The sequence below is a fragment of the Puccinia triticina genome, chromosome 10A (genome assembly GCF_026914185.1).
Source record: "Puccinia triticina chromosome 10A, complete sequence".
NCBI classification, from domain to species: Eukaryota; Fungi; Basidiomycota; class Pucciniomycetes; order Pucciniales; family Pucciniaceae; genus Puccinia; species Puccinia triticina.
The window spans coordinates 1,532,285-1,558,198 of NC_070567.1; the positions used below are offsets into that span (position 1 = coordinate 1,532,285).

At 47.1% G+C, this 25,914-nt stretch overlaps 2 protein-coding genes across 2 annotated transcripts; one reads left to right on the plus strand and one right to left on the minus strand.

Moving 5' to 3' along the window:
- Positions 1–315: 315 nt before the first annotated feature.
- On the minus strand, positions 316–3,989 carry PtA15_10A178 (uncharacterized protein; the record flags this gene model as incomplete). The annotated part of the gene is made up of 20 exons (XM_053160328.1): positions 316–337; positions 435–726; positions 807–866; positions 970–1,042; positions 1,137–1,181; positions 1,260–1,317; positions 1,381–1,547; positions 1,610–1,661; positions 1,741–1,787; positions 1,856–1,905; positions 1,973–2,117; positions 2,207–2,258; positions 2,347–2,527; positions 2,594–2,614; positions 2,695–2,890; positions 3,007–3,279; positions 3,351–3,461; positions 3,550–3,583; positions 3,654–3,832; positions 3,888–3,989. The coding sequence occupies 20 exons, from the start codon at positions 3,987–3,989 to the stop codon at positions 316–318; spliced, it is 2,160 nt and encodes a 719-aa protein (XP_053024314.1).
- Positions 3,990–23,641: 19,652 nt separating this feature from the next.
- Positions 23,642–24,050, plus strand: PtA15_10A179 (uncharacterized protein; the record flags this gene model as incomplete). Its single annotated transcript, XM_053160329.1, has 2 exons — positions 23,642–23,779; positions 23,916–24,050. 2 exons carry the CDS (start codon positions 23,642–23,644, stop codon positions 24,048–24,050), a joined length of 273 nt encoding a protein of 90 aa, XP_053024315.1.
- Positions 24,051–25,914: the final 1,864 nt, after the last annotated feature.

The window sequence follows — 25,914 nt, forward strand, 5'->3', positions numbered from 1 at the left end:
ACATGACTTGTTTTTGCACGCGGTGTATAGGAAGCCAATTTTTGATAACATGAACCACTGTTTTGAATCATTTTTTAAAAGATTTTGACTGAGATGTATCCCGCCAGCTATGGCGCCGTGCCCCGGCAGGCGAGGGGCTTGTGTTAAGTTTGCAAGAACAATGATGCATATTTATATGATATAAAGAATCTTCAAAACCCAAGACACATTCTTAAACCTATAAAACCTTTAAACACAAAAAACACTGGCAGAGATCACATAGAATTTTCAATACGCTGAGCTTTTCTCATAATCCAGATCGGAGAATGATTTCATTCACTGATTGTCGAAAATCTCCCTGAGAAGAGATTGGTCATGACAATATAAAAAGGGTCTTCGTCAGCGAGCTGGTTGATTGATGAGTAAAATAATCTCATGGAGAGTATGGAACTCACGTGTGAACAGTGATACCACCGATTTCAGTGAAAGTTTTTCGATCAACACTGAGAGTCGCGTCTCTCAAAGCTTTAGCAAAAGATGAGGATCCACTAGCGGAAGCTATTCCGATACCACATGCAGCATCACATCTTCCCAATGCATTTATTTCGGCGATCGTTATGTTCACTGCCTCGTCTACTACCTCCTTAAGATTGATTCTCCTCTGAATTATTGTCAGCTCTCGGGAAGGTCGCGGCCAGTATGTTCCAATCGGTGACGTGACATGGATCTTGATTTGAACGGCGATATCTGTTCCGTTAAAATTTCAGGAAGCAGACTCGGTCATTAAGATCATCAGCACTCCAAATTTGAAACTGTGGAAGACTTACCCATGGCTTGTGCCATTCTCATATTTTCTCGTATGGGTTCAAGGAAAAATTCGACCATATCTGACAGACCAAATGGAATGTAAAGGTAAGTAAAAATCATATCAGGATAGGGCCTCAAAGTATAATATGATCGTTATCAATTTAATCAAGTCAACAGACGCACCAATGTCTCTCAAAGTCCAATAGATGAGAATGTTTCGCGTGGCAGCCGAAGCTTTGAGAGCCGAGCCTACAATCTGCTCATTAAATATCAAGGGGGATATGGAAATCAGTTATGTAAAAGCACAAAGGCGGATGAAAATTTGAAATGGAGAAGCTAGGATTACGAACCTCTTCGAACAGCGACATGACAAAAGTGCATGCCACTCCAGCTCCCTGAGCAAGATCGAATTTAGAAGATTTAATTCATAGTACTTGAAACCTGACCTAGATCACGAAGTTAGGGTGACTTACTATCAAAACTGCTGTCTCATGACTTCTAAGGTCAATATGACACATATGGCCATAGGGTCTAAAAAGGGTTGAAATCAAAAATAAGATACTGTATTCTCGATGAATTGTATAAGACTCTTACCCCTCGACCGAAACCATAAGCTGGCTATCGTAGGTTGAGTCAATTAAACCTAGGTCGGGTTTAGTCTCTGTAGTCGAAATGCTGGGGGCACTGAGGCTATGTGGACTTTTGACCTCTGAAGATTGAATCTCCATGGCGGCCTTCGTCAATCCTATCTCGTGAATTCTCTGGTGTCGAGACCTGATCAGCTATTCAGATAATTCTTGCATCAGATTCATTTTGAACTTACCCTCGTATAATCTCCATTCGCTTTCGCAATCAACACGAGACTATTCTTTGTCCTGAAGCCCGGTGGATCAGGGATGTACATAATCAGCATTGATCGACCCCCGTAAGATCTCATGCGTGAAAATCGCATACCTGTAAGGAGAATCGGTGGCTGGTGCATTCGCGATAGTGAATGGATGCTGATAGAACCAACGAGAATAATCAGTTTCATTTAGAGCCTGTCAAGTGAGTTTTACCAAATAGTGACCTTTTCTAGGATATATTTCGACGAGTATACCCGCAGAAAGACGAATTGCCCTACAATTGTAATCAATTTCAGCAAATTCCTTCACACAGCCAACCAATTGACTTGTGAAGCACTCGCCTGCCCTCCAACCGGTACCGAGGTTAGGAACTTCGATTATCGTGATCTTTCCGGGTAAAGAGGTAAATTGGGCAGTCCTGAAACTGGTGCTTAAAGCTTGACAAATTTGGTCCACTGCTTTACATCCGCAGCATATCAGGATCGGCTTTATTTTAAAATCAAAGAAACCCGAGATGTTATTGGATTTAATCCTCGCCTCTATGCAGCTGACCGCTAGCTAAGGAAATTGCTTACGAGATGGGTAGCCTCAACGTGCTTCCAGAGAGCGAAGAGTAGCAAGATATAACTATTCCAACGAAAGAAAGTGCACATAGCGGTTTGAAACGGTATAAATATATCACGATGAATATTACGCTGGCTGAGGAAAAACTCACCCTAAAATGTGTACCACAAGGAAACATTGATAGAATCGCTTCCTGATCGGTCCGATGGAGGTCAATGTAACAAATATCATGATTGCCAGTGATATCCCTCCAAACATGAAGGTGGATTGTTGGAACAATTCGCGAAGTGGAGATACTTGAACTTTAAGGATGAGCGCCGCGTGAATAATTGCTGTAGAAGACTCCTGGTCAGTTGTAATGAGACATAAGGCCGCTGTATGATTGGGCATAAACTAACAGCACAGTACCACGACTCTACCTGGGAATTTTGAAAAAGAATAAGAAAAAATGAGTTGTGGGTTGAGCAAGGATGCGCAATGGAGTTGTAAAGTGGCTCACCAACTAGACGATGCAGGAAGTTGATGCGTTCAAATCCGATCCCCAAAAATCCACAGATGTTGTTTTTCATTGCCAGAAGGAATAGCACCGGGAGTTGGACGATAGCTATGGATGCTGGTCTCCTGAAATGGCTCAAGAACTGATCCGTTTGCCAGTTTTTCCAAAAAATCGCAAAAGTCACACCCATAAGGTAGAGCTTCGCAGCGAGGAAAACTCAGAGCCAGTCAGCTTCTAATTGACACATCCATTCTAGCTTCTAATTGACACATCCATTCTTTAAAAAAACGTAAAAAGAAGCGCAAGAAGATTTACCAGGACGATTGAAAGCTTAGCAAGAGTAAAAAGCTGACATCTCCATACAGTCTGAAGAGCAAGTCTGTTGTACCAGTATAGATACTCAACGAAGAGTTCCTGTGTTTTTCGGGGTTGGAGTCCACTGATAGTAAACCGACTGCCTTTGACACGCCAGTTTGTGAACGAAGTGATCTCTGAAGTGTGTGAGTTTCTTCTCAAAGTCCAGCCTTGTTTAAACCTCCCAGTGATGAAAAAAACGGTAATGAATGGCGACCTGAGGAGCGCAACCAACTGTGGGGTTGTGATCCATATGTCAACAGAGAATTGTTGTGCCTGAAAAAGATCGTGGTCGGACTGCTTACCATAAAGCCTGCGAGTAGGCTTCCGAGAAAAAAGGATGAAGCCTCTATCGTTGTATGTTGCTGTGCCATTCTCTGAGCCTGGGCCCTGCCCGACGGATATGTTTCGGCCATCTGGAATGGGGAAAAGACGGTGCAGCCGGACAGAGGTTTTCCAGAGGTCGGAACGATTGAAGAAGTCGAACAATCGAAGAATGCCTACAGGGAAGATCGGCCAGACATCATCGGCTCGGGCGCTGGGGAGATTAAGACACCGTTGGGACGCGGGATGATCTGCAGCAGTTTGAGCTCATGAAGGGAGCCTACCCGGACATTCCCGTCGTGGCCATGTCCAGTGCCGGCGACGAAGGGCGACGAGCAGTGGAAGTGCTACAGAACGCAGAGTCGGTAACGACCCGGGACGATGAGTTGGGGAAGCTTTTTCGCGCAACCGGGCCTTGATAGACCGGTAAGCGCAGATGCGATCCCTCGGGCTCAGTCCTGGACTGCTTGATTCTCAGCTACATACACAGCTTTAATGGTGGTGGTGCCGTGGTCAACGGTCTGAAGTTCCCCTGCTTGCCTCGCTCTGCGCGACGAATAGGGAAGCCGTCGACTTGCCGAGGAACCGAAGCCTCCGCAACTGGAGAAGTGCTTGAGCATGACCAGGTACACCACGGGTGCAAAAAGATATTCCGAAATATTTTCCAGGCCCCGTTTGGCAGCAGTGATGTTATGTAATAACCACTGCTTTTCTATAACCGGGCGTCACCAAGGCCCATATCGTATCACTCGCATGTTTGGCACATTTGAGGAGTTATGAGGGTCATCACGAGTTTCCTCATCACTCCTCATCATCCCCGCCATTTCCGATATAGTACCCCTAGGGGTGTATTTGGGGTGATATCGGCACCCTCACAACACACACCCCCAACTCCACCTCTGTTACTCACCTCGATGGCCGGTACAGACTTTGTACCGGTCACCGAGCGGAGTACACACTCCAATCAATGGAAACGGTCATTGAGATTGATGACCGATCCAACACAATCGGCCATCGATGACCATTGGTCATTGAAGGGACTATGTATTCTCCTCAATGACCATTGGTCATCAAAGGGACTGTACATATTCTTCTTGATGACCATTGGTCATCCAAGGGACCATGTATTCCCATTGATGACCAATGGTCATCAATGGGACTATGTGTTCCCCAAAAGGGACTCTGTATTCCCTTTGATGACCGTGTACCGGCCATCGTCAAGAGGAGTTAAACACTCGATTGGCCTTGCCGGTATGTACGCTTGATGGCCGGTATTTACCAGCCATGGAGCTTGTTATGTAGGCAAGCTGTATGACGCGAGTGGCAGCCAAACACTCGTGTTATGTTGAAAGATATAAAATTCAAGAGTGATGTGCATCACATTAGGTAAGTGCACAACATCACATAATATGATTGCTGCCAAACGGGGCCCCAGTTCATTCAGAACGGACGTCGCCAGGAACAAGTCACAGCATCCGCGTTTGTGATATTTTGAGAATACCTCAGAAACCACTCTGAGTGGTTTCTGGAATATTTTGCATAAATTTAGGAAATATTTTCCGGGATATAATTTCCCCCCAAATATTTTGAAAATATCTCAGAAACCACTCATGGAGTGGTTTTTACAATTTTTTTGAAGATATTCTTGATGAGAAAACCAAAATTTTTGGGAAAATATCTTGAATCCCACCACATATCCAGGAAAATATTTTGTTAACCAAGTTTTATCTCACAAAATATTCTATTAAACCATTTTTATAATGCAAAATATTCCGATATCCACATTTTTTTGGACAAAATATTTATGAGAACCAAATTTATTGCTCACAATATTTTGCTGCCTCAATTTTATCGAGTAAAATATTTTCAAAACTGCCCTGGATTTCATAATATTTTCAAAAATATTAGGGCCCAATTATAAACAGTTATTGAAGTTTTAGGGCCCAATTATAAACAAGTTTTGGGATAATATTGGGATTATTTTCAAACAAGTTTGAAAGATCTTTTTGCTAACTTTTTCAGAATTGAAAAACTCAAAACAACTTAAACCACCTTGGGGAGGTGGTTTGGGGAAAACTGCATTACCAATACTGTTTTGAATGTGATTACAGCTCAGCATGCAGATGCCCGCCATACACCTGACCAGTACTTCCCCCCCGCCAAAGGCCACAGCATATGTACTTGCGCAAGATACTGCCATCAAGGCTGATTTGCGGGTAATTGCAAAACAAACACTATGGATGGATAGCCAGGATGCAAGCGCATCTATCAATGCCTGGGACCTCATATGTAGCTCGCAGAATGAGCAAGCTATAGGCTCTCGCAGTTGAACCAGTATGTTGCACGCAAGAATCAGCCTTCAAGGCTGATTCACGGGTATCTATTGACTAGGGAGAGTCGGCAGACATTGGTGGCCAGTTGTCCCCCCAAGTCCTTGGGAAGGCTTCTGCCGTTGCTGCCATTGTCTTGGCGCATGCAAGACGGACAACTGTCCAACAGAGCAACCTTTAGTATTGGAGGCTTATGTTCAGTTGTGCCAGAAACTCATCCAGCATGGTGGTGGGTTTATAATTCACACTTGGTTTGAAACAGGTTGGAAACAGTTTTGGCCCCTGTATCTGCACAATTAAGATAACTTTTTTTGATTTCAAACTTATTTGAAAACAATCCCAATATTATCCCAAAACTGGTTTATAATTGGACCCTTATTGTAATATATTCCAAACTTGATTCAAAAAAAAATCTCTTAAATTTTTGTGGCAAATACAGGCCCAAATATGTTTCAAAAAAGCCTGGATAATATGTACAATTATAAACCTGCGGGCCACACAACAGGAATTCCAAATTCCAGGCCAACACCGCCTGTTCCGCCCCCCCTGCCCGTGGAGCGTACATTTTGGCAGTTGAAGAACCGCTTCCGTATCATCCTGACGGCTGAGGCTGCACGGCCAATACGCGCGCGGTCAAACACTTTTGTGTGTATGATTCTACACAGCCTTCTCATTCGCCGAGGGGCCCTTTACCTCCAGGACTGGTACGATTGATTGAGACTCAAACAGTTGTATGGCCAGAGGATCCCTTGCAATCTGGGGAACGTTGCAGATGATACTCGGGCGCCCGGTGAACACATCCCCTTGATGTGGACTCGACGGGACCAGATCAGATATCTCCTGTGCACCCGAGGCAGAGACCTGTAATACACAGCATTTGGCACACGGAATTTGGAAATGCTTCCGCCGGCTGGGTTGTTGCCCCATCAACTGCCTGCGGCTGTGTATTGCTGACCAACGGTACAACTAAGTTCTACCGTTGGATTAGTGCGGTACAGTGTTGCATACATGTACTGTATGCCTGTAAATAGCTTTGATAACAAAAATTTGAAAATTTTTGATCCCAAATGACCTCCTTGAGGTCATTTGGGCTATTTTTGAATCTGTACATAAAAAAAATCCAGACAAAAAAAGTTTTGAATGAATTTGGATTTTTTTTGAATAAAATTCCAATAACTGTTTATAATTGGGCCCTTACCCATATCAATCCGGCATCATCCCAACGGGAAGCCCGGATTATTTTCATTGCAAGCAAGAAAATAGAAAGAACAACAGAAAAGATATATACTAGAATAAAAGGGGAGATTGGAATATCATTCTAGACCGCTATTGATACTAGTATCAGCGTTGGCGTTAGTATCAGCGTTGGTGTTAGTATCATTGTTGGTGTTGCTGTCATTTTGTTTGGCATTGATCTCGGCAATCCTTGCTGTAACCTTGGCATTGGTTGGCAGAGCTGCTCGCTCTTCATTGACATCCTGGCACAACGTCTGATTGCTCCCCAAGAGAGCCCGGTCCTTGCAAACAATTAGGGATGCAAAAGCAAGGGGGCTGAGCTCTACACCTCAATATAGTCCTGAGAGTCTGACTTCTCTGCATCAAACGCGGGCGGGAAAATCTCCGCAAAAAATGAGTGAGTGCTTTGGGGGGAAACCACAATAGAAGACAGATGGTTGAAGCTGAGGTAGAAACACACCTGTAGATTTATGCAAAGAAAGTAAGCTTGGCGGGTTGAGTACCCCCACTTGTTTAGCCATTGACTGCATCTTAACTTGGACAAATTTGATAGGTTGGTTCCAACATGCCAGCGCCCCGTGTAGCCGGGCTACAGTTGTCCGACGGGTTACCACCCATTCCAGAGGCGAGACGCAGGAGGCGTCACCCGCCTCCCTCACCTAGTTTGGTCTAGGACCGGAGATAGGCTAAGCGCCTTGTTTTCCTTCCATCTTGATACAGCCGCAGGGGTCTGTCCTGTACGGCTGTAGAGGTCGTTTGTACCCCTGTATTCAGGGTTGTTGTTGTTTTGTTTCATTATCAAGGCCACTATATAAAGTGGCCTCTCTTTAGTTGTAGCGGTTTTTCCCCAGTTCCTTTGTCAGTCGGAATACTAGACATACGCTAGTTTTTCTCATCTGTGCGCGCGCCCCTTCCGCTGAGCCTCTGTCACCTGAAGAGCCCCGCTTCACCCGCCGACTGAGCTAAGATTGTATCGGCAGCGCGCAATTTTTTGCCACCAGCCTTACCGTGTAACACTCAAATATGCTTCTCGGCTAGTCGGGCAAAGCCCATCATGGAACCCCAGTTGGTACATCAGCAAACAGCGACTGCATTCACAGAAGAAAGAAGAAAAGTAACAGACCCGAGTGATGGATGAGTTGTGGGGAGTGTTTCACAGGGGAGCAACTTGAGATGGGGAGGATAAAGAAGAGGACTTGGAGGGATGTGCGATGAAGCAGCCTGCCTGACAGAAGTTGAGTGAAGTCTTCTCCGGTTGGTCGCTAACTTAACACAAGTCCCCCCTGGGAGGCTTGCTGTGGCTGGCCGCAAAGCGGCCCCTCCCGCAGGGAGGGACTTGCGCGTAATGTCAAAATTTTGGCTGGGAAAGAAATTACAAATGGCTGGAGGAAAAATATTAAGCCTCAGCCAGCCTCCCCCTCAGGTCCTGTGGACCTGCCCCAGAGCCAAAAGATACTTCTGGACCTCAGCTTTCATTTGGTGCTGGTCTCATCCCCTCAATCCAAACCATTCTCCCCCTACATTTTTTTGAAAATAACAAAAACCAAAAAAGGATAAACCAAGGATCCACAAACATTCATGCCTGGCGTATCCTGGATTTGCAAGATCACAATCTCTGAAGATCACTGCCAATACATCAGACATTCTTCTGGCAGATCCAATTGGCCTGTTAAGTACGACTGTGTTTCAAGTCCTTTATATGCACCTGCTCACCTTTGAGCAGTAACCAAATCCGATTATCCTCAAACATGCACCCTATCCAACAATCCCCATACATGTCCAAATCATAGACATCTGTGACAGAATATATTCCCATCAATTAACTCCAAAGAATTTTTTTTCAGCTTTCCTTACAAACACGCACGAGTCTGTTGCTAACCGCCGAGGGAAATGGTCAGGGAAAGGACTGGCAACAACGATTGAACTTCTCCTGGACCTTATATCACTTGTGAAAAATAACAAAGAAGGCCAGACACTGTGGGAAGAGATAGTTCTCAATGAAGCGAGTTGCACATATCTGACTGGAATGTTTACTTCATTTCAAGCGTGTAGAGCTGATTGTGCTTTCATCATTTGCAGGCTAATGATATTGCCACTTGCCAGCGGCCGTCCAGTGGAAATTATCCTAGAGGCCTCTTTCAGAGCAGCCAGACAATCACCTCTGATTTCTTTGAAGAAAATACACAGCAAAAATATGTCGATTTACTTACCAAGCAAGGGATGCCATTTGTATATGGTTTTGTTTCTAGAGTGCTATTGAGCTCGAATGCTAGGGAGGCGAATACTGTCATAGATTCCGACAATCAGATTACTGCCAACTTTGATCACAACAATCAGGAAGGTCTTGAGATGGAAGGAATTACTTACGGCCACCTGCCCTTCTGTCCAACTGACCGCAATAAGAGTGTGAGCCAGGAAAGCAAGTTATGAATACTGAGTTGAGTGCAAATTTAGTGATTACTCATTTCAGATTTCCACACTTGTGTGTGGCATGATTGCCTTTGTGAGAAACTGTCAACACAACGGTATTCAACTGAAGACCGCCCTTGATCAGCTTGTTGCCCGCGGCATCTCCGATTGAGTCAACCAATTCCTAATGTATCATGGATTGGTTTGCGCGCAAAAAACTGCAATGGCAGCTCTCAAGAACCTCTCCTCAAAGGCTGAAGCAAACATGAAGGATTTTTTTTCCAAGACGTACAAGAACTTCCCAATTGCCCCGATCATATGTATCAACAATCTAGATATTGAAGAGCACACTCAACACGCCGTTGGAAATCGTACCCGCACACTCCATGGAACTTGGGGCTATTTCCACTTGCCACCGCAAGATCTGTCAGATACTCTTCACATCTCGGAAATAAGTCTGGAAAAATTCAACGAGGCCATGGAAAAGGTACCTCAATTTCCAATCCAGCCATCCATGTTCATGCCCACACAAGAATCAGAAGACAGTTACAAATCCGTCTGGAAGAGTCAAATTGCGCGGGTCATGAACCAATACATAGCAACACCCCACAATTCTTCCACAGCAATTTGTTGGAACCCACCTATGGTTGAGCAGATATCAAAGACTCCACCAAATATCCAGATGCTCAAATTGATGGACGCCTCTGAAAATAGCGCAAAAGGGATTGGCCAGGTACTGGAATCTTTGGCTAAGCAGGCAGGTTTACCACCTGAAGAGTTTTTTAGGAAGCTTCTCCTTATGGATGGTGATTTGGCTATGTGCCAAAACTTCAACAGACTTCGGTCTTTGTGTATGCCTAGTAAGTATGCGCAACATAGCTTAAATAATATTTCTTTCCAGCTTGGTGCTTCACATACGCTCTGGAACATTGCCCGTTGAATATTCAAGACTCACTTCGGCGATCCTAAAAGCTCCTCGGACACTGGTGCTTGGCGTGTATTACACGCCCTTGGTGTTCCTTACAAAAAGGCAATGCCTAAAAAATACTTCTCATTGATGATCAAATACATCGAGAAAGTCCATGAGGCTACCATTTTATATGGGCTTAAGTAAGTCAATTTTGTTGTCATCAACCATCACATTGCATGTTGGTCACTCATCTCACTGGAAAAATGCAGAGTTATCATGAACACCGAGTCCGAGCCACTAGTAGATTTTGATGAGGCCAACCCAAAGCCAAAGATGGAAACTGGGAAGTGGAACTGTATCATCAATCAGTTCTACAATTAGTTTTGTACTGCTGAGGCGAGAGCAGATCCATACAATGATTCAACGCCAATGAACAACAAGCCCGCTGAATCGTCCCCGAAGCTCAACGATGTCTTACTCCGTCTCCCCTTTAATAATATCAAGATTAATTTCAAATTTTTCTTGATGGCCTCAATTGCCTTGGGGCTACACGTTGCTGACATTAAGAGGATTGGCGCTCCGTTCAAGTTCAGTAGGGCTGATCCGATGTCGCCATAGCAGGGACAAAAAAGACACCAATCCTGGTGTTGTACCAGTGCTTCCAAATGACGTTTCCCGCTTTCAACCAAGCCCCATGAATAAATAATGTGGGTTTTGTCAACCACCACTAAGACAAGCTTGCTCTGGAACTGTGGCAATAGATATAGCTACTCAAAGGTCTTGTTTTTGAGGAATATTTCAGGACTAAGATAGACGAAGTTGTAGAACCCGTTCTTCACGTCATTGGCGGTCTTTGCATTGAAGTTGAGCTTGTTTAGGTTGATTGCTGTATAGCCGGCAGCAATTTTCTCTTCTGGTTATTGCCCAGAGCATCAAGAGGGTTCAGTACCACAAAAACACCAATTATCACCCCGTGACAATCTCTTGTAGTCAAGTTGAGGTACATTTCTGGTATTCTCGACTTTCCGAATCCAGTAGCCGCTAGGAGAAAAGTGTTTTGACCACGAACAAGATTAACAACCGTGTCAACTTGCAGGGGCTTGCTTTCCTGTTTGTACTGATTTAAAGATTCTTCTCTGATGTAAGTCTTCAGCTGCTTGTTGTTGAAATTTGCAATCTTCTGGGGTATGTTGATCAGGAGCATTTTGATGGACTGCTAGGCGGAGTTTGTGATCTCATGACACAACAGCGAAGTGTGCAAATTTTCACCTTTATTTTTCTTTGCTGGTTTATCCTGCAAGCTGAAATCATCAGCTAGAAAATGATGATTTTTAAACGTGCAAATCCATCTGAATTTTGAAGATGGATTGTCAGAGCAATGAGATATTCTCACGGATTCCTTCAACCTCAAAACGGATTCATTCAATCAGTTTTGAAACTTTTTGCTCAAAATTTTGTGTGAGGGTGCGCATCAGCACTGCCAATAAATCTGTCTATTCAATTTTTTTTTGTACATATTTTGCTGATTTTTAAATAATTTTTTAGTGATTTTGTGGTTGAATATCCTTCCTTTCCCAGCCAGACTTCAGACATTAGGCGTAAGCCTCTCCTGCGGAGAGCCCTCAGGGCGGGGTCCCCCAGAACCTCTGTTCAAGAGGCTTAGTTAAGCTAGGGTTGGTCGCAACTTTGCAAGGGCTGCACCAGCACCCTGCACTAACCACCTGCAGTGTGTCAACTGTCAGGTTCTGTGGGATCTTGCCACACCACCATGAACAGTAAAAATTTCTCAAAATATTTCTCTCAAATTTTGAGAGTCAAGGAAAATATTTCTGAGGACTTATGAGGTAAGAGGAAATATTTCCTCCAACTTTTACCAGAAACAAAATATTTTCTCCAAATTTTTAGATAAGTTTGAGGAAATATCTTGTTTCCAGTAAAAGTTGGAGGAAATATTCTTTTTCCAATAAATTTGTGAAGAAATATTTTTAAAGAGGCTTGTGAAATATTTTTCCAAACAATCCCACAAAGTTTACCAAAATATTTCCAAAAACCAGTAGATTATTTTCGGACCACATCCGAAAACTTTTAGTGCACCCGTGGTGTAGGCTAAGGAATCACAAAAGAATACTTCCCTGCATGGGATTCTATGTTCTTGAGAGACCAGTCTAGTGGAGGACTTCCCATCAATCTGGGAACTCAGATTTTTCCAGATTTTGCGCGGAAATATGGCCTTGATTGTCCCAAATCCTAGATCTGCCTAGATTTCCCTGCAAAATCTGGGTAAATCTGAGTTTCCAGATCGGCAGGAAGTCCTCCAGTCTCTTGCAGGATTACCAGTCAGGTGGATGTGTCTTCTAAGTCATAGAGGCACACAAATTAAATAGGGGGGGGGGGTTCACAATTGAAATTTGAAAAATTTTAGGACACATTTCAAAGTGTTTATGAACATTTTTTTTAAAAAACTGATAGCTTGCACTGTTTGACCAACAAAACCGTGCCATGCGCATCTTCCCAAAAATTTAAAATTTTGTTCATAAAGGCCTTAAATTGAGCTCCAAAGTTTAGTAAAATTCAATTGTGAATGCCCCTAAGCATGTAGCAAACAGAAGTGTGTGGAAGTAGGTATAGAGGGAATAAATAAAAAAATGGCATGCCATGATCAAAAGGAAAATATGATCCCACTTTCTTAAATACACAGAATCCTAGGATCCTGGATCTAAGTTTTGGGGTGTTTTATTTAGATAATTACAAGAAAAGAGTGCACACAACAATTAAACACCAGGACAAGTTGAAATCCCCAAAGACCTGAAGGCCCTATGTATGACCCTCCAGCTGTGCCGTAGCAACAAGCAAAAGTGGGCCGGTTGTTAAAGGTGTCCAGGGAGGGCCTACACCACGGGTGAGGTTTTAAAGTTTCCATCCAGTAAATTTACTGGATGGTACAAAAAACCAAAAACCACTCGGAATCATTCCGGTATGGTCAAAGGACCAAAAACCAATTGGAATCCTTCCGGTATGGTCAAAGGACTGGAATGATTCCAAATGCAATTTGGGTTAAAACCAAACCCAAAAAAAAAGGTTTGCATCGGAACAAAGTCAAAAAAGTTTTGACTTCATTCCAGGAAATACAGACTGGGATCTGTTTCCGGTATTTTTCCGGTATTTTTGCCGGAAAAATTCTGTATATGAGTGATCAAGCCTTGCAGATGCAGGCTCATAAACACAAATCACACTTTGCCCTGCATGGCACTACAGGCATGTAGCTGTCGCTGCGGGATGCAGCGTCATCCTGTTGTTGCAAGCCCGCGTGACTGCGCAAGTAGGCGCAGTCACTGCGGCCGCGACCCCAAATGCAATGTCAGGTGACGCTGCGGGCCGCAACGACACCTATTTGCCCATAGTGTGGCTTGTCTAGCGTAGTGGTCAAGGGGCTCCTGTGGAGGTAGATCAGCAACATGTTGCTGGTTCAATCCTCCCTTTTGGCTGGGTGATTTGTTTGGTCCCCATTTTGAGCCAATAACACCCCACCACAGCCCGGAACCATTCTGAAAAACTTTTGAAAGAAATTCGGAACGGCGTTGGCAATCCGTGGTATTTTCGGGTTGCCCTCCAGTAGAATTCCAGGAAGATTTCAGTGGAAACGCCGGCGGTCTGACGACGGTCCCCCCTTGCAGGCAGACACCTCGAAATGATTTTGGTTACCAACCAAAGTCATTTCAAAGAACTTCACCTGTGGTGTAACCAAGTGCTTAGGGGGCTCCCAGGGAGGGGGTAGGATGGAACCGGATCCCCTGGGGTTCCTACTGATGGAATGCCCCCCCTTAAATACCCTGCCTACAGCAAGGCTGAAACGCTGCGCTGCGCTACAAAAAAGCGGTCTTTTAGCGCAGCGCAGCGGGGGACCGCTGCGCGGTCAGCCCAAAAAGCGGTAGCGCAGCGCCAGTCCCGCTGCGCGGTCAGCCCAAAAAGCGGTAGCGCAGCGCCAGTCCCGCTGCGCTACCGCTGAAAGTAGCGGGGACCCGCTTTTTTCCCAACCCAAAAAGCGGTAGCGCAGCGGGCGGGGCCACTCCTTTCAGCGGCGCGCAGCGGCCACCAAAACAGCTGCGCTTTGCGCTGCGCTGCGCTTTTTTGGCTGGCAGCGGGGGAGCGCTACGCGGCCAGCTCAAAAAGCGGTAGCGCAGCGATGGTTCCGCTGCGCTACCGCTGAAAGTAGCGGGTCCCTGCTTCTTGCCAGACCCAAAAAGCGGTAGCGCAGCGGGCGGGGCCGCTACTTTCAGCGCAGCGCAGCGGCCACCAAAACCGCTGCGCTTCACGCTGCGCTGCGCTTTTTGAAGCGCAGCGCTTTCACCCTTGCCTACAGACCCAACTACCTCACAGCTGGTCCTGAAATGCCTTGCCATTATTGCTCGTCAATCATCCGCCACAGTCCACGTTAGGTCGTTCCCACTGCCATGCTTGTCACCGCCTGCCACTACAACCACCACCACAACAGACCCTCCCAGGTATGTCTTTCACTGCGCAATTGCCACTGACATTTAGATTGATACCACCTATTTTTTTGGCCTTGGTGGCATCTGAATGTACAGCAGGTCCCTGCCGGCCCTGCCAACCACTCGACATCATCCAACCAACATGCAACCAACCCTTCGCTACAGGCACGTATTGCTAAACACGACTGTACAAATACCAGCCATTTCCTCTGCTCTAGCTACGACTGTCCCCTCAGGAACAACAGCACCACCACCACACAAAAACCGCACAAGCATACATCCAGCGGTATCATCTCTTGCGCCCGCTGGTGATGCGAGTGACCAGCTTCAATAACTCATGCGAGCGCAAGTCGCGAGGCCTACGGAAGATCACTGGCACACTGGGGTGCAACAGGAGCCTAGAAGAGGGAGCAGCAATTAGTACAGTCTCAGCCCAGTGGGCGCAAGGGCCGGGAGGGGCGGGGCGGTGGCGGTGGCGGTGGACAACCAGTGGCTGTTCCCAATTCCTGGGCAGGAACACAAACAGCTACTCATGCAGGATGTACATATTTTGAATTGGAGTGGCTCTGACTGGTCCATATGGCCAAGTTCAAGATGGCTATTGGGCTCAGCCTCCAGATCCTCAACTCCTACAAGATCTTTGACCTCTACCCCATGACCAACCAGACCTTTGCCGCCTCCGGCTCTATCCCCGTTGTAGCTGTGCTACAATTGGTTACGCGACAGGCGCCCATACTAGGGGCGCACTGTACGCGTGATAGGTTTTTCCGGCTCCGGCTCCGGCTCCGCACGAGCCAGGAGTTAGAGATGCTAAAGCCCCTGCGTACTGCACTCAAGGGGTTGTGTTTTCCGTTTCTTCCTTCTTTTCTCGTACCAGGTGTGCCCTGTACACGCATGTGCTTTCTGTAACTTTGAATTCCTATTCATCGGTTCTTCTTGTTGTTTGGTTTCCCTTTTCATTGTTGGCCCTCATAAAAGGGCCTCTCTTTGTATGTCTGATTTCGGCATCCATCCTCTCTCGTTGGAAATCCAGACGCCCCTTTTTCCGTTAGTCATTGGCCGCGTGTAGCTTTGCTCCGCCGCAGGCCCATTTTCATAGCCTTGTAGCCTGCCCACCTGCAAGTGGTAGCGAGTTCTTTTTACGTTTTCCGACGTTTTTCGACTCCACAATCGGCACCGTTTTCTCCTACGAAACCAATCAAATAACCCTTATAAAACTAGTCTCTTTCTTTGCGCTTCGGCAAATAACACATAAGATTAGACTTTCCTTTGATTTGGCCTGGAAAACGGGTGCCTCAGTTGGAGTTCCCCAGTCTCTTGTCAACTGGTCCTGCTTGGCGTGCTGTGCGCGTATATGTCTGGTGTTTTTTTTCTTCACGGTCAACTGACGTGTTGAAATTCTTTTTTTGTTTTTGTTTCTGTCCGTGATTAGATGCCTGTTGGTCACAGTCCCCCAAGTGGGAAGCAACCTCTTCCTACCGTTGGCGGCGAGGTTTTCCCTCAACCCCCGCAGGATGGCGTCTGATACTCGAAACGCAAGGTCGAGGCAATGAACCCAGCCGAGCGTCTGTGGTATGATAACCACCGAGACCTCCCTCAATGTCAGGAGGATCTAATTGGATACAATAACGATGCTGTGAGTCACACTACCAGTAATAGTAGTGACGTTGTTCGATTGTTGACCCATTTTGTTGGGCAGATGAATCTCGATGGACCTGTAAAGAAGGAACCAGCGGATTCCAATCACTTCGGTCCAGCCCCGCCCGTCGACGCGGAGCCGTTGAAGACCGTGTACGAGGAGGACCCGTTGAAAGTCCTCAAGTACTGGCCCGAGGAGCACCCAAAGTTCAAGGGGCAACCGGGTGATGATGCCGTGACCTGGCTTAGCAGGTTGGCGGTACACCTCAATGATCGCAGCGCCCACCCCGCCATCTGGCACAAGGTCGGCGGCCTCCATTTGGGCGGTAAGGCCTCAGATGATTACTGTGACGCCGCCCTTGCTGGATGTAGAGCGAGTAAAAGGAATAGTGCGGACAGGGGGAATCGAACCCGCATCTCCCCGATGCATGCTGGGTTGCTCTACCGTTGAGCTATATCCACAGGTGTGAGGTGTACCAACATATACTACCTCTACACTGGAACTCGCCCAAGGAATTGGGACAAATTCAAGCACTGGTTGGTTCGTTTAAGCCCGCTAGGTACCAGTCCAGCCACTGCAAAAATAACTTGGTCAACTGCTTGCAGTTGACATGCAGGATACTCAAGCCAAGCTGCCATTGTAACTCCACATGAATGCAGAAGTGCCTTTGTTGGCACAGTCACTGTGCAAGGTGCACAGTGACTGTGCATTGAAGCTTGGGTTGAGTCAAACCTTGAGTAAGGCTGGTGTAACACCACAAGCTTCCTCAGAGTTGCCACATGTCAACTGCTCACAGTTGACACAGTTTTTTTTGCAGTGAGCGGCACTTGCTAGGGAGCTCGGCGCGTTGAAGCAGGGCCCCAACGAGACCCTCCAAGCGTTCTACGCTAGGTATTGTGCTTGGATGTCCCGCGCGAAATCGCACGGGTATCCTTTTGATGCGATCACCAGCTTCGTCAATTGTCTGACGAAGGGACTCGCGAAACGGGTTTTCAAGGAGATCACCCGATGCCAGGTTCAACGTACCCCGTTGGACTTGGATCAAGTTGTTGTTACGGCCATGGAGTACAATAGTGCGTACCATGGCGAAGCCGCCTTGGCTTCGACTTTGCCGGCAAGTTCTGGTTCCGGTTCCGGCAAGCGTCAAACGGAAGGTGGCGGCGAAAAGGCTGGCAAGAAAAAGCTGTACTGCTACAACTGTCGGTCGAAGGATCACCTTCTTGCGGACTGCAAAGAGCCCAAGACGGAGCGCCAAGCGGCGTACAAAGCCGCCCACCCCCCTACCAACAAGGGGAAGAAAAAAGCTTAGTCGACGTGGAACTGTCTCTCCCATCAACACCTGTTGTAGCTACTGTGACCTCTCCTCCCCCATCCTTTTACCGCAATCTATCTCTTGTCACAGTTCCTGCCGAGCCTCAGGGTGAAATACCCCTCCCTGAGTTTGATGCATCTTTGAGTTTGGTTGATACCCCAGGTGTGGGGACGACCACTTTGGTAGAGCTGTCTGAGGACGCCACCGACGTTGTTTATGATAGTTTGAGTTCCGTGCCTCTAGCCGCCGCGGGTGCGGTGGCTGAATCAAGCACGATTCATGTAGATTTCCTACATGAGATTGAAGGGCACTTGGCCAGAGTCCTTCTCGACACGGGCGCCGGATCGTCCTACGTGTCTTCTTCCTTTATTTCTTCTCACTCACTCCCTGTTTTCACCTCCCCCTCATCGTTCTGCGTCTCCGGCGCCTTTGGAGACAGGATTAAGGATAACCGGTTAGCTAACATCCATTTCTCTTTTTCTGAGGTGGATTTTCTTTGTGTCTGTAGGATCGCGCCGTTGTCTAGCTGCGATTTGATTCTAGGGCGTGATTGGATCGCAACACACGTTTCGTCGACGGATTGGGAACACAATTCGTGGCGTTTGAAGGGCCCAAACGGTAGAGTAGTTCTTTTCCAACCTAGTTTGCCCGCTATCTCCCTGATCCAGGAGACTGTTCTCGCGCCGCTGATGGATGAGGATGAGATTGTTTTGCCAAAGCACCTTAGGCGCCGTGGTATCTGGGAAGGCGCAGCTGAGAAACTGCTGGCGCTAACCGAGTCGGAGGGAGTTTCGGGACCGCGCGACGAGAGGCCGGCGGAACTGCCCACCGCGTTTGGAGATGAAGGTTTGGGTGATGAACTACGTGCACTGACTGCCGAGTTCGCCGATCTTTTCTCCCCCATTGTTAAAGCCTCAACACGCAAGCGCGTCATTGAGCACTTAGTTGATACAGGTACGGCTGCGCCTATCTACCAGCCGGTTCGTCAGCTTTCGCCCGCTCTGTTAGGGACGCTGAAGGAGAGACTCTCAGGCCTCCAAGACGCCGGATTTATCCGGCCTTCGACGTCGGCATGGTCCTCCCCAATTGTTTTTGTTAAAAATCCTTCCTCTGGGAAGGTGCGCTTATGCGTTGACTACCGGCAGGTGAATGCTGTCACTAAGAAAGACAGGCATCCTCTGCCGGTGATTCAGGAATGTTTCAATGCGCTCCGTGGCGCTAGATTCTATTCCAAGATTGACTTGCAGCAGGGGTTCCACCAGATGCGGATTGCCCCCGTGGATGTGCCCAAAACTGCTTTTGGGACGAAGTACGGCCACTTTGAGTGGCTGGTTATGCCTTTTGGCTTAGTTAACGCGCCCAGTACGTTCCAGCGGATGATGACCCACATACTGCGGGAATTCATCAATGATTTTGTCCAGGTCTACCTGGATGATATCCTGGTGTACTCGGCGTCTGAGGCCGAGCATGTTATACATGTGCGGCGGGTGCTCCAAGTCCTTAAGGACGAGGAGCTGAAGTGTTCCGGAGCCAAATGCTCCTTTGGGTTACGTGAGATCCAATATGTTGGCCACGTCGTTGGTTTTAATATCATCCGGCCAATGAAAGAAAAGATTGAATGTATTCAATCTTGGCCGCGTCCCGCGACTTTCTACGACGTCCGGTCTTCCTTAGGGTTATGCGGTTTTTACCGCCGTTAGGTTAAAAGCTTCGCGAAGATTGTGGCTCCCCTTCACGGCTTAACAGCTGGGGGAGTCAAGAAACGCGAGAAGATTCTTTGGTTGCCTGTCCACGACATGGCTTTCGTGTTGCTCAAAGAGGCGCTGGTGTCTACACCAATCCTCCTTACCCCCGATACTTTAAAGGCTTTCATCATGGAGACCAACGCGTCTGACTTTGCCGTCGGCGCGGTTTTGTTACAGTACGGCGACGACGATCGTCTACATCCAGTTGCGTTTGAGAGTTGCAAACTCAACAAAGCGCAGATCAATTATCCTGCTCAAGAGCGGGAGTTGCTGGCCATTATCCACGCTTGGCGGAAATGGCACGTTTATTTGGACGGTGCAGTGGCTACTACTATTGTGTACACTGATCACGCGTCCTTGGTTTATCTTAAATGCAAAAAGATTCCTTCCAAACGGCTTTGCCGCTGGTTGGAGGAGTTCGCTGAAATGGATATAGAAATCCGTTATAAAAAAGGCGCTGATAATATAGTTCCTGACGCGCTTTCGCGGCGGAGTGATCTATCACTCGTCGACGAGATAGGCGACGTCCTTGATGAGACCGATTGGCCTCTGCTGATCCCCTACCTGCATGATAAACGGGAGATCCCTGTTAGATTTCAGAACACTGAGATCATATTTCTTGTTAGATAAAGGTCTATCTGACAATCTCAGAGACATAGAGGAATAAGAAAACAAGAAATATGTACCTGAGAGCGGAACAATAGCCGGCTCCAGTATAAAGAAAACAAATAGAAACTTTGACTGCTAAGCAGCTTTGACCACGAAATCGTGGTCTGAATGATCCTGCCTGAGGACAGCAGCTGAGACGGAAGTCAGCGCTTGGACTTCCCGGTGGGAAGCTGGATAACAGAGACAGTTCTTTTACAATAGCTCGTTCAGGCTTGCGACCTTATAGTCCGCCGATACGAGTGCGCAGTGTGCCGTGACTGTTCGGGTCTGCTGTATTAACAGCACCTCACATCAGCTCTTGGCTACTGGTTTATTGGACACCACATTGATGGACTTACCGCTCGTAGAGCTGGTGATCCTATCGATGAGGCTAGGGACGCTGTGGTCTGATTCGGCTTCGGGTGCGTGCTTGCTGAGGCAGAAACAATTTCATTGTTTATCAGCGGCAGACCTCTCGGCTAAGGGCAATCCCAATGAGCATCACTTACCTGTTTGGTCGAGTGCTTCTTTTGGGATGCTTAGGCTCTTTGTTGGTTGTAGACGTGGCTATAGAATATGAACAGAGTTTCAGCATTAGCTTACTCCTTCTGTCTGGGAGTCACATGCATATGCATGGACCTAAGAGATGCGCGGACTTACCGTACCCCCTTGCGGGGTTAGGGTTTCGTTCCTTGCGCTTCCTTTGACCCGGGACAAGCCCTAAGTCTTGACAATCCCCGCTTGGGTCCCTGAGAGGCTCGTGATTAGAGCTGAGCAGAACAAGAAGTTCTTCGAGTATGACCCGGACGATGAAACCCTAATTTATCTGGGGCGTCCCGGGCTACTAGAGCACTCACCGTTTATTCCTCTGGCACATCGATTCGACTTGCTTAGGGCAGTCCACGATGATCTAGGCCATAGGGGCCGCGATTGCACTCTACAAGTGCTCCGGGGCCGGGGCTGGTGGCCCCGGCGCTATGAGGACGTTAAAAGTTACGTGGCCACTTGCGCGCCTTGTCAAGTACATGAGCGTGCGCACGCGTCGCAGGAGACAGGTCTTCAGACCCCTCTGCCTGCCGTGATGCCGTTTGAGAGGTGGTCCTCCGACTTCATTAAGATGCCGGAGAGTTATAAATCTGGATACAACTGGATACTAACTATAGTAGATCATTGTACCTCCTGGGCAATAGCCATTTCCTTGAAAAATGCGACGGCTGACACCATTGCGGAGGCTGTTTTTGATCATGTGATCACGCCGTTTGGTTTGCCTCGCGAGTTCCTCACGGACCGCGGGTCTAATTTTTTGTCCGCCGGGTTTGCCAGTTTCTTGGCTCAGGCGGGTGTTAAGAAGTTAAATACTTCTGGTTACCATCCCCGCACCAACGGGAAATGTGAGAGGTTCAATGGCATACTTGAAAAGGCGTTGTTTCGCCTTAATACCACCGGTGACCTCAAGCGCTGGGAAGATTTCCTCCCCGCGGCGTTATTTTCTACCAGGATTCACGCGAGTGATAGTAGTAAATTTTCCCCGTTTGAGCTGGTTTACGGCATTAAGCCGCGGCTTTTGGGTGATAAGCGGCGCATGGTTGCCGCAGATGAGGCCTGTCCTGGAGAGCACGAATTGGCCACCAGGATCGAGCAGCTAAATAAGCTCAGGTTGGCGGCCGCAGGCAACACTGCCATTCGCGCCGAAGCCAACAAGGCCGCTTTTGATCATAATACTCGATTTGCTCGCGATGTAGACGCCCTTGTTGTGGGCCAATCTGTTAAACTTCGCAACGAGGAGCACACAAAGGGTAGCCCGCGTTGGTTCGGCCCCTTCGAGATCAAGGCAATTTTGCCGAATAATGCTTATATTCTTAACAACCAAAATGGCGACGAATACTCGAGGCCCGTAAACGGCAACAGTTTGAAGCAGGTGTCTCTACGATCTTTAGTGGTCAATGGGATGTGGGCGACGCCCCCTGCAATTGCTCAGCGGGAGCGGCAGGCTGAGGCCCGTGTGGCCAAGGCCCTGCTTAAGAAGACCACTTCGGTGGCAAAGTTATCCAAGCCTGTAAAGGCTAAAAAAGTTAAAGGCGCCGGAAAAACTCCGGCCCCGTTGGCTATTGATAATCCTGCTACCCCGGCTCAGCCGGCGCGGAAGATACGCGTCCGTTTTAACGGCCAGCTGCTCCCGGAAGGTGCTGGGGCAGCCCCTGTCTAGGGGGGGGTGGTTGTAGCCGTGCTACAATTGGTTACGCAACAGGCGCCCATACTAGGGGCGCACTGTACGCGTGATAGGTTTTTCCGGCTCCGGCTCCGGCTCCGCACGAGCCAGGAGTTAGAGATGCCAAAGCCCCTGCGTACTGCATGCAAGGGGTTGTGTTTTCCGTTTCTTCCTTCTTTTCTCGTACCAGCAACGGTGGGTAGTTATCGCTACAGTAACGCGTAACGTAACGATAACGTAACGTTTTTTGGCCGTTATCGTTATCGTTACCAGTAACGGCAGTGCGATATTGATATCACACCAAGAGTTTTTTTTTTCGCGACGGCCATTACTATATCTGAGAGCGTTAGCGACAGATATCGGGCAAGATAACGAGCAATAAAAGGCCAAAATAGGGCCAATTTGGCCTTTTATTGCTCAATAACGCGTTGCTTTACCGGTAACGGCCTCAAAAAAAAAGGCCCGCTACTTTACGCGTGATGCCGCTGTTCGCGCGTTACTGCTAACGATAACGGCGCAAAAAGTAACGGCGGGTAGTTACTTTACAAAAATCCCGCAGATATCGTAAAGTAAAGTAACTACCCACCGTTGGTACCAGGCGTGCCCTGTACACGCATGTGCTTTCTGTACCGTTGAATTCCTATTCATCGGTTCTTCTTGTTGTTTGGTTTCCCTTTTCATTGTCGGCCCTCATAAAAGGGCCTCTCTTTGTATGTCTGATTTCGGCATCCATCCTCTGTCGTTGGAAATCCTGTTGGATAAAATGTCATTACATTTCACATGCGCAGCCGCGCGCTCAAGTCAAATTCCAGAATTCTCTCTAAGTAAGATCTTCAGCGGACGGACTCGGAACCACAAAGATCAAACTCAAGTACAAAGACCATCACTCCCAATCATTGTCTTACGACCGGCATCAAGAGCGAGTGTGATTGCAAGTTGTCAGGGGATACTCACTCAGGGGGAGGAGAGGTACTTGGTTCATTGGTTGCTTCCTGTTTCTAAAAATTGTCATCAACTCAATATTTCTTTATTTTTTAGTTTTATTGTTCTCTCAATCTCATTGCCATTCTCAACAGTCTGTCTATTCACAAGAACTAAAACTTGATAGGTAAAATACTCAACAACTCCTTACTTGTTTATTGCTCAAATATTTGTTATTAACCTTTGTTTCTTGTTAGTTTTACTACTACTGGTTTTTTAAGTGTTTGCAATTAAAATTAAGACTTCCTCAAACTACAAATCCAGACGCCCCTTTTTCCGTTAGTCATTGGCCGCGTGTAGCTTTGCTCCGCCGCAGGCCCATTTTCATAGCCTTGTAGCCTGCCCACCTACACCGTGCATCCTATGCCTCCTGCTGCTGGCCATGTGAACAACTCCGGAGTCGGCGGTTCCGATGGCTCAATCAATGTATCCTGCGCTGGACCACAGAATCTTCCCAGCTGGGGCCCAACGGTTGGCAAGGCACTCTCAAACATGCATGGTGTAAGGAATTCTTTGCCTGTCTGCCCTTTTAACTTATGTTCCAGGTCTAAAAAGTGTGTCCTACTAACGCTGCTTAACTCATTTTGATCAGAGAAAGACTGATCAGTGGATGTTTCTTTTCTGTGTTTGTGTGCAGGAATTTTTTGTGCCCTCGGAGTTGTATGCAATCCAGTACCTGCGCAATCTGCTGACAATCAGGGGCTTCGAGATCATGAACATTGACACCCTCAAGACCGCCAGTATCCCCGACTTCAACCAGATCAAGCAGTAGGACACAAAGCTGGCCCCTAGCGCCGCTGCGACAAGTCGCGGCCCTTGGGCATGTTCCAGCTGGGCGACAGAAAGTTTCTTCTCTGCTATGATGATCAATCCCTCTCTTATCCCCTCCCCCCTGACAATGTTTACAATACCAACAGATGCGAGGGAGTGTATGGTGTTTACTTTTTTTGCGGACAAGCGTGGGGACCCTTTGTTTGACCAATACAAGGCAATGATTGAGTGGAACGGGCAGCCAAAAACAATAGCCTGCAGCTCTCCCAGCTACGTGATCTGTTTCTCAACAACACTGGTGGAGGTGTGCAACACACTGAGCTTGCAACGGATGCAGATCATCCGGGGGCAGGCGATTGTTTACAAGTACGACAGCGGTGCGCTTGGCGAAGACAGCTCCCATGCACACAAAAATATCACTATCAATTCCAGGAACTGCTGGTTGACCATGGCGCCGAGTAAGAGGCCAATGACAACAACAAAAAACACAGAGTTGATGTCATGATGAAGGATAGCAACCTCTTCTATTGCATCTTCAAGGTACCCTTCCCACACTCCCTCTCCCCTGTCCTCCCCATCATGTTCTTTGTTTACTCCTTTCTCTCCTCAGGGCATCTCACTCTTTCTCTGTGTCTTTGTTTTTAGTTTCCTTTGTTTTATTTGGGGACAAAATATCTTCCACAACAAAATTTGGCCATGATAATATTTTGCACAATACACTTTGTCTATCAGAATACTTGGCCAGGCATTTGATGGGAGCGGCGATATTTTCACAAATATCTTGGATTTGTCATCAAGAATATCTTTGAAAAAATCCTAGAAACCACTTCAAGTAGTAGTTTCTGAGATCTTTCCAAAATACTTGGGTAGAAATATCCTGGAAAATATTTCCTGAATTTGTGGGAAACATTTCAGAAACCAATCGGAAAAATTTCTGAGATATCCTCAAAATGTCTGAAACATAGATGCTGTGACTTGTCCCTGGCAATGTATGTTCTGAATGATATAGAAAACATGTTGAACCAGCATTCAAACCAGCTGCAAAATAGTTGACCATTGATTTTTATGCCATAGGTTTTAAAAAGCAGTGAACATGGTGTTTTCTGATTGTTCTTAGTTTTTGACATGACCAGATCATCACCAAGGTGGTCACAAGCCTACCAGTGTTGAATAAACTGGCACAATGGATGCATGCTCTGTAAAACTCAGCCTGGTGTGCAGTCTTGCTGACCTACCATTACCTGGAACATGCTTTAAAAAAATTGCAGAGCCAACTGTGGCCAAGATTTAGGGTTTACAAAGTGTAGTGGGGGTAAGAAATGAGTGGGCGGGGAGAATAGCCAAGAATTACAATCCGGGAGGGGGGGGGGCTGGATGTAGGGCACAATCTTTAACCTGTGGGGAATGAGAGGTACTTTGGGTGTAAGGAGGGTGGCCAACTGTCATTGGGGCAGGCAGGGTGAAACGTGAGGACCAATGGGAAACCTTGGGCTTGCCAAATCATGTGTGTGATGTCACAGGCTGGGTTTGGCCAGAGATTTTCATGATGGAGGCTGCACATTCATGGTGGAAAAAATGGGTTGGAAAGGGTGTGGAGGGGGCTCAACAAGTACAGGATATGGGCATGTGTTTGCGGTGGGGGGGGGCTCTTACACCCTGCAGCAGCGTAGCCACTTTGGCCTCTAGTGATAGATTATAAGTTAAAAAGAGGTTGATATTAATACAGATCTGAAGATGTACACACAGGATGAAAAGAGGTCCAGAGAAGTCGTCGGAACAGAGGCCAATAGAGTGGAAATGGAAGAATTGTAGAGCAAGATAGAAGTGTGTTTCATGTGTTAAGAATAAGATAACAACAATCGTGG